The 13,651-nt window shown below is 39.3% G+C and overlaps 1 protein-coding gene across 1 annotated transcript in view; it reads left to right on the top strand.

Moving 5' to 3' along the window:
• The window catches only part of TTC19 (tetratricopeptide repeat domain 19), a 28,852-nt gene that overhangs the window by 4,952 nt on the left and 10,249 nt on the right, over positions 1-13,651 (top strand). Inside the window, exon 7 of the mRNA XM_038537015.1 lies at positions 1,306-1,400. Coding sequence (XP_038392943.1) covers positions 1,306-1,400 — 95 coding nt within the window. The remainder of the gene's footprint in view (positions 1-1,305; positions 1,401-13,651) is intronic.

Below are 13,651 nucleotides of genomic sequence, written 5' to 3'. Positions count from 1 at the left end.
CCTAGTCACCAGCTCTTCATTTTCAGCAGAACCTGCTTGTTGCCTGCATTTGGTTGGACACTGGATGGGCTCGAGCTTCTGAGGGCCTTTGAGTTCAAGTCTTTTGAGGAGTATTAAGGTTGGCCTGTGCTGGGGAGCATTGCAGCTGGGATCAGTCTCTTGGAGGGGTGACAAACAACTGGATGTCGACGGGCTATGAACTTCTAGGATAAAAAGAAGCCCAAAGCTAATCACAGTGGAGAGTTAAGACAAATTCATGGTCTCATACAGGTGAAAGCCTATGTAGTAGCCCTGTTAATTAGCCTGTTAGTTACTCTACTCTTCTCAAAAGTATTTTTCCATTGAGTTTTATTAAGTGAAGCATGAGACAATTAATGTGTAACTAGACTGGGGGCTGAAGAAGGCTGATATTCGTAGGGAATTATTTATGGACATTTTGCTCTGACTAGAAGCATCTAGTGGGCAACCTCCCCCAATTCCATGTCCTGGATGGATAGGGTCCCTCCTGTCAAAGTTTAGGTCTAGAGAAGCTTCTGTTCGGAGAACAGAGTATAAGAGTGGAGTCATCTCCCCTGGCAAAACACTAGGGGAGGGATGAGCTTTGTAGTGTCATTTCTGCTAAGAAACTAGAGCCAAAACAGAGGAGAAGAACCAGGGCTGAGCTTCTGGATAAAGAAAGAATTTCTGTCCCGTCTGTGCATCTCTTTATAGAAACCAGCAGTTGACACTTCTTTTCTCCAGAGTCCGTCTGCCTGATGTTTGGTTGTCCTCTTCATTTGATTGAGGGTCCTGGGCTAGAGTCAGGCTAAATGCCTCTAGTGCCATAGCCAGGAATTCCATTTATGTAAAAGAAGCTTTGATTAAAGATTTACAGGTTGGAAAACTAATAAAGCTAACCAGCCACTCTAGAAATTGCACCAAGGTCAGTAGTTAGCATCTTTAGTACAGGTGGCCTTAGCCTCTGTTCATATTAGTAATACTTTGAGCAGGTGTAAGGCTTTCCTAAATGGAGAAACTGACTCACTGGAAACCATTAGTGGGAGATGCTGGAAGCTACTGGTTTTGCCATTTTTAAAGATTACATCAGCATTCTTAGCTTTTTATGTCTTAGATTAGGTTAAATGGGTGGCTAAAGAAAACTTCTGCAAAATGGCAGATTGATACTCCTTAGAAACTTTAAGCAACATTCCTTCTTCCCATCTTATACTTTTTGTGTTGATAATGCTCAAACCCAGCTGGGAAAATGCGAATAAAAGAGGAGTTTGTGAAAAGGTGAACAGCCGATTGCTGATCTTTGCTTTACAGACAGGAATTTGCTCTTGCTGGCTATGAATTCTGCATTTCAACTCTAGAGGAAAAAATTGAAAGAGAAAAGGAATTAGCAGAAGACATTTTGTCAGGTAGGGAAACCTGACTGTTTTCTGGACATTGCCATTTTGCCACAGAGCTTCACTGTTAACACTGTGATAAAGGGAAAGGTACCTGAATTGGGGGAGGGCAAGTTATCTATTTGGGGGAATTATGTGGCTGTTCTTAAGATCTCAGTAGAAGGTTTGGGCTAAGATGTTTTGTTTATGTAACTTGACCACTGTTTGCCTTTTTTAACCCTTTGGTGACATGTTTGTAATTTACTTGTTGACTTTTATTATATATAACCTCTAGAAAATTGGGGAGCAGAAAGGGAAGGTCTTTTTCTTTTCTCTTGGTTCAGCTACCAGTCACAATGCTATTTAATTACCTTTTGGTTCCAGATATGTACCAAGTTATAAAATGTGAAGAGAAACTCAGGTTTTTATAGTTGATCCTCACTTTGGAGGAAAGAACATAATGATGTTAGGAACAGAGTAGGGTAGTCGGGAAGCTCTCTAGCTCTCATCCATTCAGGTTTCTTAATATGGTTTGAAATATTGGGAATTTTCAGTTTCAACATTCATTTGGTGATATTTACTTCACATGTGCTCTGTGCCGAGAGCTAGCAAGATGCTAGAGAAACAGTGGTCAGCTCTTGTCCTTAAAGCAATACATAAAACTTTTTTTTTCTTTTAAGATTTTATTTATTCATGAGAGACACAGAGAGAGAGGCAGAGACACAAGTAGAGGAAGAAGCAAGCTCCCCACTGGGAGCCCGATATGGGACTCAATCCTGGGACTCCGGGACTCTGGGACCACACCCTGGACTGAAGGCAGATGCCTAGCCACTGAGCCACTGAGGCATCCCAGCAATACATATGACTTGAAAGAGTTAACTGTACTCTGTTGTTTTCCAGTTCTCTGTCTCTGTTCTTTTTTTTTTTTTTTTTTTTAATTTATTTTAGAGAGAGAGAGTCTCAAATAGACTCAGCACTGAGCACAGAGCCCAGCACAGGGCTTGATCTCATGACCCTGAGATCATGACCTGGGCTGAAACCAAGAGTCTACCTACTGTGCTACCCATGTATCCCTCTTTCAGTTCTCTCCTGAACATAAACTGATTTTTTTCTTCCATCACTCTGCTGAATCCCCCTTTATCAGGTCACAGGCTCCCAATCCTTATCTTACCTATTCTGTTTACTAGCAGCTCTGACCCAGGTGCTGGAAATACTTTATTCACTTGGCTTTTGGGACACCTCACTGGTCACTCACCTTCCCCTTTGCAAACTCTAAAGTTAGCAGACCTTGGGGCTCACACCCTAGGAGATAACATTTAGTCCCATACCTTTAAATATCAATTACACATCTTCATCCCCAATTTACACATGGACTACAGACATAAACCGGGTAAGATGGTTTACCTGACATCTTGACCTGAATGTCTAGTGGTCATTTCACACTTAGCATGTCTGAACTGGGTCTCTATTTTGGAGAGAGAGAGCACAAGCAGTGGGAGAGGCAGAGGGAGAGAGAGAATCCCAAGCAGACCCCAAGCTGAGCACATAGCCTGACATGGGGTTCTGTCTCATGTACCTAAGATCATGACCTGAGCCAACACCAAGAGTTGGACACCTAACCAACTGAGCTACTCAGGCGCCCCAGGTCTCTTGATTTCTGCCACTCAGAAACTTGCTTCTCTGTCAGCCCAGTCAGAAAATGGCACCACCATTCACTCAGTTGTTTTAGCCAAGAACCTGTGAATTACCTGTGATTCCTTCCTCATTCCTGATGGTAATTCATCAAGTCATATTGAATCATCTGTCAAGGTATATCCACGTCAGACCACATCTCTGGGCTTTGGTCCAGGCCATTTTCTCTTGCCCGAACACCTGTAAGAGTCTCAATAGTTTTCCTGCTTTCCTGCACATGGTCTGTTATTCATGCAGCAGGCAGAATGGTCTTTTAAAACTGAGTGCCTTTGTATCACTTTAAGAATAAATTTCAGGACCCCTTGTGGACCTGTAAGGCCATAATTTGACCCCTGCCTGTTTCCACATCGTCTACTGCTCTCCCCTTGCTCATTCCACTTTGACCACCCTGGTCTTTTCCCTGCTGTTCTGTATAACCTTATTGCCATCTTCCTAGCCTGTTTTCCTATATCCTTGTGTGGCCAGCTCTCTCCATTCAGTTCTCTGCTCACTTCCTCACAAGGTCTACCGTGACTGAAACAATGATCTTTTCCTACCTAGCCTTTACTTTCCTTCCTCATAGTTGAGAATTAGGAGTGTGTGTATTGTGTGCTCATATTTGTATGACCATTAAACATGTATTTTCTGCTACAAAAATAGCAGAAAATAAAGACAAATGTTTTTAGTATTTGTCTTCCCTATCAAAGAAGGGTAGAGATTTCATCTGTTTCATTCACTGCTTAATTCTTGGTACTAGAGCAGTGCCTGCCACATGATGGAGGCTCAGGAATTGTTGACTGTAAGAACAGAGGAGCAAACCAGCACCAAGTAGAGATTCAGTGCTGTGTGGAAATGTTTTGAGGGAAGTCACAAGAGATGTAACAAGTCTAGCTATCACATAAGTCACTTTTGAATTATCCACATCCTTGCTATGTTTCATTTTGTAGCATTGACTCTAGACAGTTTAAAAGTTTCTGACTCCAAAAGTAATACCAGTGCAATTAGGGAAATTTAGAAAAGCATTAGGAAGAAAATAATAAAGATCATCTAAAATAGTATTGAGAAAGAATTTACTGTTGATTTTTTGGTGTATGTCTTTATAAGCTTATTTTCCCCCTATGCTGTTTACATTTTAAGAAATAAATTAGGGACTGTAATTGTATATGCTTTTTTTTTAGAATTTAGTAATTATTTTGAAAACACCTTTTTCCAGGCAAAGGAGCTCTTGTTGGAGAGTGCAGACTAATTTCTATCATAAACATTGTTTTTTTTTTTTTTTTTTTTTCATTTTACTGGTTACATAATACAGAAAAATGTATTACATTTTGCTTTATCTTATTTTTTCTGAAGAAATATATTCCCACTCAATTTCATGTTAATTATTTTTTAAGATTTCTTTTAGAGATTGAGAGTGAGTGTGCACACACATGCGAGCAGGGGCAGTGGGCAGGAGGAGAGGGAGAGAGAATCTCTCCACGCCTAGTGCAGAGCTCAACATGGGCCGATCTCACAACCCTGAGACCATGACCTGAGCCAAGAATCTGATGCTTAACCAACTGTGACATCCAGGTGCCCCTCCCCTCAGTTTTAAGCAAATTAAATCCATTATTGAATTCATTTGCTCCTAATTGACATGACTAACTCTATCCCCAAAGTGTGTTACTTCTGGTCATGTAAAAACTAGGTCTAGGGTACTCATTTGGTTCCTTGTGTTAATTACTGAGGAAATGCCCATAAAAATTAAGTGAAAATAGCAGATTACTAAACAGTATGGTTTAGTTTTCTTGAATATGTAGATTAAATATAAGCATAGAACAGGGCTGAATGATACTAAAATATAGATAGTGATTATCTCAGGTTGGTAGATTTATGGGGATGTAGGTCTTGTGTTTTTCGGAGTATTCTGTTTTTGGAGCAAAATTTTTAAAAAATTATTTTCTTACGTAGTATAAGAAGTCAAAGAATGTTATAAAAGTTAATTTAAAAATAGCATTTCTTTGGGCACCTGGGTGACTCAATTGGTTCAGCATCTGCCTTCCGCTCAGGTCAGGGTCCCAGGGTCCTGGGATCGAGTTCCACATGGAGCTCCCTGCCCAGTGAGGAGTCTGCTTCTCCCTCTCCATCTGCTTGCCACTCCTGCTTGTACTCTTTCTCTCTCTCAAATAAAGAAATAAAATCTTTAAAAATATAAAAATATCATTTCTTTGCCACATGTCTTCCTTGAGTCCTTTTCAACTCTTAACCAATTTCTTCTGGTATTTTCTTTCATATTTCTAAAGAACAAAATTCTTATGTTTAAAATATGCTAATTTACAAAAAAGTGAACATTTAGTGCAGTTTTGGTTGTGTCTGTGTTACTATGAATATTACCAATAGTGTTAGTTGTTGAGCCAAGTAACATGATTGTGTGATTGCATTTGCATAAAATTTTGTATTTACTCTGAAGTCAGTAGTTAACAAGGTGTTTCTGATGCTTGCTTTTTATGTGTATGACCAATTCTATTAACTGTAGTACTTGCTCTTCTTTGTTCTGAAGCTATCCTGGAGCTCTGGGTGCCTGTCTGCTTGCTGCTCCCTGGTATAGATGTCTGCAGCCTTCAGCGCTTACCTTCCTGTCCCGTGCCTAGTCATTGACTGCCTTTTTCTCTGCTTGTCAGCTCCCACAGTTTTTGATCTTTGTCCTCTCCCTTGATTCTTTTTTTTTTTTTTCCTTGTAGCTCTCCGTTTTGTCCTTTAACTTTGATTTTAGTGATATTTTGGGAGGGAGTAGAGATAAGCGCATGTGTTCAGTCCATAATGGTCTGTCTGCATGGAAGTGACGTCTTCTGTGACGACATAGGTGGGGTCCAGATCTCTTTCTTTGGGATAGTATCTTAGCACTGAAATTCCAGGTCAAAAGCAGCACTTTTTAAGGCTGTTGATGAATATCACAAAATTGCCCTCAAAAGGACTGTGCTAATTTACATTTTCTGGTTCTACTAATTTATGTGCTTTGTGACTTTGGCCAAATTAATTAATCTTTATGTGCTTTTGATCCTCAGAATGGGAATAAGAGTTATACCCTCTTGTAGGACTGGTAGGAAGATTGAGAGTTAATATCCATAAAGCACTTAGAACAATGCCTAGTACAGAGTAGCTACTCCAGTGTTAACCATTGTTAGTTTTCATTATTGTGATAAGGCAGTATGCCCCTTCTCCCCAAAACTCATTGATTTTTATAACCTCTGCCAGATTGGTCATATGGCAGTGATGTCTTAACTAGCATTTCTTTGATAAGGTTGATCATTTATTGGTGCTGTTCTGTTTTTTTTGTTTGTTTTTGTTTTTAGTGTATTTATTTATTTAAGAGAGAGAGAGAGGCAGAGACATAGGCAGGGGGAGAAACAGGCTCCCAATAGGGAGCCCAATGTGGGACTCGATCCCAGGACCCCAGGATCACACCCTGAGCCAAAGGCAGATGCTCAACCACTGAGCCACCCATACATCCCTATTAAGGATAGTAACTCTGTCCTGTCGAGTTTTTTCTGTTCCCTTACTCATCTATAGAGTTCAGAGTTTTGAGTATTTTTATTTGTTTATTTTAATTAAAAAGAAACGTGAAACTAAAATTTGTATAGTTTAAAGAATAATGAGAAGAACAGGCAATAATCCAACAATACCTTTGCAGCCTGTGTGTGTCTTGCCCCTGTCCCATTCCCCTTCCCACCCCAGAGACAATGTACTACTCAATCTTGGGTAGTTTGTGCAGGTTTCTTTTTAAGATTTATATAAATGGGGATGCCTGGGTGGCATATAGTTGGTTAAGTGGCTGACTCTTGGTTTCAGCTCAGGTCATGATATCAGGGTCCTGGGATTGGAGCCCCATGTCGGACTCTGCGCTCAGTTGGGGTATCTGCTGGAGGTTCTCTCTCTCCCTCTTCCTCTGCCCCTTCTGCACACATATGTGCACTATCTCTAAAATACATAAATAAATCTTTAAAAAAAATTAAAATTGATATAAATGAATCACACAGTATGACTTGCACTTACTTTCCTTTAATCTTTTTGGAGTTAGATCTGAGTTTGTTTTTGTATATTTCCTTTGCTTTTATTAATTCTAATAACTATCTAGACTTACTTAGAATAGCTTATTCTATATGCCAGGTTTTCTAGGATTTGAATAGAGGCAAGTGAGGCAGAAGTTCCTGCTTTCGGAGCTTAACCCTTCGGTATTTTTCAACTTTGAAACCAGATAAATATTCAGATCTTTAAAGTTGCTTTTTCCTTATTTCTAAACTGTTTTTTTTTTTTTTTTTTAAGATTTTATTTATTTATTCATGAGAGACACACAGAGAGAGGCAGAGACACAGGCAGAGGGAGGAGCAGGCTCCATGCAGGGAGCCTGTTGTGGGACTCCATCCCGGGTCTCCAGGATCACACCCTGGGCTGAAGGCGGCGCCAAACCACTGAGCCACCTGGGCTGCCCTATTTCTAAACTGTTAACATAACTTTTTAACACATCTGAGGTTTATTTTGGTGTGATATTGGTGACTACTTTCTTAAAGATGATCATCTCTCAGTGTTACATGCTTACTATAAATTAGTGTACGCTTGTGTTTTGAGGTTTTCCATTCGATTCATTCATCTGTTGGCTCTTATAACAGTATGCGTTGTTTGAATTATATGGTGGCATACATTTGAGTTATATAGTAAACAGATTTCGCACATGCTTCTTTTGTAAAATTCCCTCCCATTTTATTTTCACTCAATTTTTACATGAATTTTAGATCATTTTGTCAAATCCCCAAAGTGCTTTGAGACTGAGTTATTAGATTTGCATTATGGTTTTTTTATCTTTTATTTAAAGATTTTCTTTATTTGAGAGGAGAGGCCAAGTGCCTGAGATTTACATTATATTTTTAAATGAATTTGGGAGATTGCCATCTGAACAAGTTAGCATGTCGCTGCAAGTAGCAAAAAAATTCAATTGAGTTAAGCAGTAGGGGCACTTACTATCTCATGTAACTGGCAGTTTAGTGAAAAGGGGCAGGCTGTTGAGTTACTCGACACTTGGCTCATGGAAATCCTGAAGGAGGAGATTCTGTCCATCCTTCCTCATTGGCATTCTCCATGTGTTTAGGCTTTCTCTTTGTACTCCCCTTATGGTTGAAAAGTGACTGTATTAGGTTCCAGAAATCTCATCCAGAAATGGCAATGTGCAGAGGAAGAGGAAACTTCTTTGGTGTTTTTCTTAGAATCAAGGTAATCTTTACTACAAGTTACCATGTAGATTTATCCTTACTTCTCATTGGTTACATTGGAATTTGGTTACATGGCATTTCTAACCCAGGCCTTGACAGAAGAAGTGAGATTAGCATGACTTTCTAAAACCGACGAGGATCCATTCTTAACAGAGGATGAGATTCATTCCTCTTTGCTTGAATCATGTGAAAAAAGGTGTGCATGCTAGAACAGACAACAGCTCTGCTAGCAAGAGTAGTCACTCAACTACACTATCTTTGCAACACAGGCACACCTCAGAGGTCTCATGGGTTTAGTTCCAGACCACTGCAATTAAGTGAATATTGAATACAGTGGGTCAAATTAATTTGTTTCCTAGTGCATATAAAACCTTACATTTACAATGTGCAGTAGCATTATGTTTAAAAAATGTACATACCCTTAAAAAATGTACATATCCTAATTGAAAAAATACTTTATTGCTAAAAACTGTTAACTGTCATCTAAACTTTCAGGGAGTCATCATCTTTTTGGTGATGGAGGGTCTTGCCTTAGTGTTGATGGCTGCTGATGGATCAGAGTGGTGGTCACTGAAGGTTAGGGTTATGGTGGCAATTTTTAAAAATAAGATAATGAAGTTTGCTGCATTAGTTGACTATTCCTTTCACGAACAATTTCCCTGTAGCATGAGATGCTGTTTGATAGCATTTTAGCCCCAGTAGAACTTCTTTGAAATTAGAGTCAATCCTCTCAAACCCTGCTGCTACTGCACCAAGTTAATGTAATATTCAGAATCCTTTGTTGTCATTTCAAGAATTTTCTTTTCTTTCTTTTTTTTTTTTTTCATTTCAAGAATTTTCACAGCATCTTTACCCGGAATGGATTCCATCTTAAGAAACCACTTTCTTTGCTTATTCATAGGAAGCAGCTCTTTGTCCATTCAAGTCGTATCATGAGATTGCACCCATTCAGTCACTTTTCAGGCTCTACTTTTTTTTTTTCTTTTTTTGGTAAGATTTTATTATTTATTAGAACGATCAGTGGGGAGGGACAGAGGGAGAGAGAGAGAGAAACCAACTCCCTGCTGAGCAGGCAACCTGTCATGGGGCAGATGCTCAACCACTGAGCCACCCAGGCACCCCATAAGATTAAAAAAAAAAAAAAAAAAAGACTTAATTAATTAATTTGAGAGAAAGAGAGAACACATAGGGGGAGGGCCAGAGGGAAAGAATCTCAAGTGGACTCCAAAGCTGAGTGTGGAGTCCGATTAAGGATTCCATCTCATGATTCTGAGATCACAACCTGAGCAGAAATCAAGAGTCGGAGGCTTAACTGACTACACCACCCAGGTGCATGTCCCTCAGGCTCCACCTCTGCTTCTAGTTCTCTTGCTATTTCTATCACATGTTTAGTTACTTCCTCCACAGAACTCTTAAACCCCTTGAAGTCATCCATAGGGTTGGAATTAAGTTCTTCCAAACTGCTGTTCATGTTGATATTTTGACCTCTTCCCATGAATGACAAAATTCTTAATGGCATCCAGAATGGTGAATCCTTTCCAGAAGGGTTTCAGTTTACTTTGCACAAATCCATCAGCAGAATCCCTATCTGTGGCAGCTATAGCTTTGTGATATTTATTTATTTATTTATTTATTTATTTATTTATTTATTTATTTATTTATTTATATTCATGAGAGACACAGAAAGGCAGAGATATAGGCAGAGGGAGAAGCAGGCTCTCTGTAGAGAGCCTGATGGGGGACTCAATTCTAGGGCCCCGGGATCACGATCTGAGCCAACAGCAGATGCTCAACCACTGAGCCACTCAGGGCCCCTGAAATGTATTTTTTAAATAAAAAGACTGGAAAATTTAAATCAATCCTTGATCCATAGGCTGCAGAATGAAAGTTGTATTAGGCCTGAAAACAACATAAATCTCACTGTGCATCTCTGTCAGAGCTCTTGGGTGACCCAGGTGCATTGTTAATGAGCAGGAATATTTTAAAAGGAATCTTTTTTTCTGAGCAGTAGGTCTCAACAGTGAATATAAGATATCCAATAAATTATGTTATAAACAGATATGGTGTCATCCAGGCTTTGTTGTTCCATTGATAGAACACAGGCAGAGTAGATTTAACATGATTGTTAAGGGCTTTAGGATTTGGGGAGTGGTAAATGAGCATTGACTTCAACATAAAATCACTAGCTGCATGAGCTCCAGCAAGGGAGTCAGCCGGTCCTTTGAGGCTTTGAAGCCAGGCATTGACTGCTCCCCTCTAGCTCTGAAAGTCCTGGATGCCATCTTTGTCCAATAGAATGCTGTTTGGTCTACATGGAAAATCTGTTATTTAGTGTAGTGTAGTTGTTCAGTGTAGTGTATTAATTATCTTAATGAATATCTAGGATCTTCTGGATAAATTAATTATCTTAATGAAGATCTAGAATCTTCTGGATAATTTGCTACAGCTCTACATCAGCATTTGTTACTTCACTCTGCACATTTGTGTTATGGAGACAGCTTTCCTTAAACCTCTGGAACCAACCACTGCTAGCTTCAGACTTTTCTCCTTCAGTTTCCTCACCTCTCAGCCTTCATAGAAGGGAAGGGAGTCAGGGCCTGGCTCTGGGTTAGGCTCTGGCTTCAGGGAATTGGGGCCAGTTTGGCCTTCTCTCCAGACCACTAAACCTTTCTGCACATTAGCAATAAGGCGGTTTTACCTTCTTCTCCTCCACGTTTTCACTGGAATAGCCCTCTTCCTTTCCTTTAAGAGCTTTTTCTTTGCATTCACAACTGGCTAAGTGGTGCAAGAGGCCTAGCCTTCAGCTTATTTCAGCTTTTGAGATGCTCAATGATTTATAACATTTGATTTAAAATGAGAGACCTAGGAGCCTTCCTTTGATCCGAACACGTAGGGGCTGTGGTAGGGTTGTTAATTGGCCTAATTTAAATATTGTAGTGTCCAAGGGAGGAGGGAGGCCCAAGGAGAGGGAGAGATGGGAAACCTTATGGGCCAGATTTCCTTTAGAGGTGTTTCTCTGGCAACTTTTTTTTTTTTTCTTCTTTCCTTGATTACTCATATATTTAAATTTCTTCTGTTTTCTTGATTTGATTTCAGTATGTAGGACAGTGCCAAGAACACAGCATTAATATCTTGAATGGGGGGAGGCGCCTGGCTGGCTCAGTTGGCAGAGCATGCAACTCTTGATCTTGGGGTTGAGAGTTCAAGCCCCATGTTGGGCATGGAGCCTACTTTAAAAAAGATAAAAGTAAATATCTTGAATAAATGAATGCACAAGTAAAAAATATTGGGAGAGATCTGTGTTTTCCTAGAAGAAATTTTATGGAATTGTATTTTTTTTTAAGATTTTATTTATTTATTCATGAGAGAGACCGAGAGAAGCAGAGTCATGAGAAAAGGGAGAAGCAGGCTCCCTGCGGGGATCCCGATTCAGGACTTGATCCCAGGACCCCAGAATCACGCCCTGAGCCAAAGGCAGACAGACGTTCAACCATTGAGCCACCCAGGCGTCCCTGGAATTATATTTTTATTTTCATTTATTTAAAGATTTTATTTATTCATGAAGACACACAGAGAGAGGCAGAGACATAGGCAGAGGGAGAAGCAGGCTCCCTGCGGGAAACCCGATACGGGATTCCATCCCTGAGCTGAAGGCAGATGCTCAACTGCGGAGCTACCCAGGCTTCCCTGGAATTGTATTTTTAAAGTGTAACTGACCGTGTTCTGTTCTGAGGTTATATTCCTTTCTCAGTTCTTTATTTCCTCTCTTTAAGAGATTGTTTTTCCCCCATTGATTGCTTTCTCCTTTCCTTGAGCTGAAAGTTTCATTCATTTTCATGTTTTAATAATCAAAACACTTCTGGGAAGTGGAACTATTTTTGGTCACGTATTTGGTGTCATGAATGTTGGAAGTCCAGAGTTTGAGTTTGAATTCTGGCTCGTTTACTTCTTACAGTGTGACTGCAGACAAGATGTGTAACTTCTTTCCTTGGTTTCCTCATGAATGGAACAGGAATAAGAGTAGAACCTATGTCTACCTAGTAGAGTTCTTAGGGGAGTTAGATGCTCCAGGACTGTGGCCAGCACTCATTAAGTACTCTGCAAGAGTTTGCTGGAATGTGATGCCTTCATTGATTTGTTAAATTTGTTTACATTGTGTTTACTACCCTCAATTTATGTAGGACCTTCCTGACTGGTTTCTCTCTCCTGCTTGGTTTGGGTTTGTTTTGCTCCTTTTCATGTTTGTTTGGTGGAAGATCAGGTTGTTGGTTGAAATCTTTCTTTTCTGATACGGACATTTACAACTGTAAATTTCCCTCTCATTTTAGCTGCATCCTGAAAATTTTGGTATGTTGTGTTTTCATTTATTTCAAAGTATTTTCTCATTTTCTTTGTGATTTCTTTGATCCTTGGGATATTTTGGAGCGTGTTGATTAATTTTCATATATGTATAAATTTTCAGTGTTTCCTTGTCTTGCTGATTTTTAAGCTCATCCCATTGTGATTAGAAAAATACTTTTAATGATTGCAGTACTTTTATTTTTATTTATTTGTTTTACATTTTTTTATTTATTTGAGAGAGTGAGTGACAGCATACTCTGTCAGAGTCGGGGAAGGCAGAGGGAGAGGGAGAGGGAGAAGCAGGCTCTCTGCTGAGCAGAGAGCTGTACCTGGGAGATCCCAGGGTCCCGGGATCATGACTTGAGCTAAAGGTAGATGCTCAAGCCGACTGAGCCGCCCAGATGCCCCGATTTCAGTTCTTTTACATGTATTGAGACTTGTTTTATGGTCCTAGTGTATGATTTGTCCTAGACACTGTTGCATGTACATTTGAGAAGAATGTGTATGCCTTTGTTGTTGGGTGGAGTGTTCCATATATGTTGGATAGATCCAGTTGGCCTAAAGTATTATTCAGGTCCTGTGTCCTTGCTGATTTTGTCTAATTCTAGACAAGATAGTTTGGCTTTGTGATTTTTTTTTCTTCATACATGTTTTTATGCTGTTTAAACAGTCCTAGATACGTATCGTCATTGTGAGTTACCCTGCACTAGAAAACAATGTTTTGTTTTTCTAAAACAAAACCCAATACTTTGGTCACAAATTTGTTTTACATTGATTATCTTACCATTAAACTTTTAAAACTCATTTTCTTTTTTGTGTCTTTTGTAGGAGTCTATGTTTAGACAATCTAAACCTAATCTGAATATCATTGTCTTGTTATACAAAATCTCAAAGTCTGTTTGAAATCAGCATTGAGAGTGATGTTTGGTCTAATTTTTGTTTTCTTTTTTTTTTTTTTTGTTTAGTTTTTAATTAAAAAAATTTTTTTTAAGAGATTTTATTTTTATTTATTCATGAGAGACACAGAGAGAG

The sequence above is a fragment of the Canis lupus genome, chromosome 5 (assembly GCF_011100685.1).
Source record: "Canis lupus familiaris isolate Mischka breed German Shepherd chromosome 5, alternate assembly UU_Cfam_GSD_1.0, whole genome shotgun sequence".
Lineage (NCBI taxonomy): Eukaryota > Metazoa > Chordata > Mammalia > Carnivora > Canidae > Canis > Canis lupus.
The sequence above is the reverse complement of the archived record's forward strand: the minus strand, read 5'-3'. Positions and strand labels throughout refer to the sequence as shown.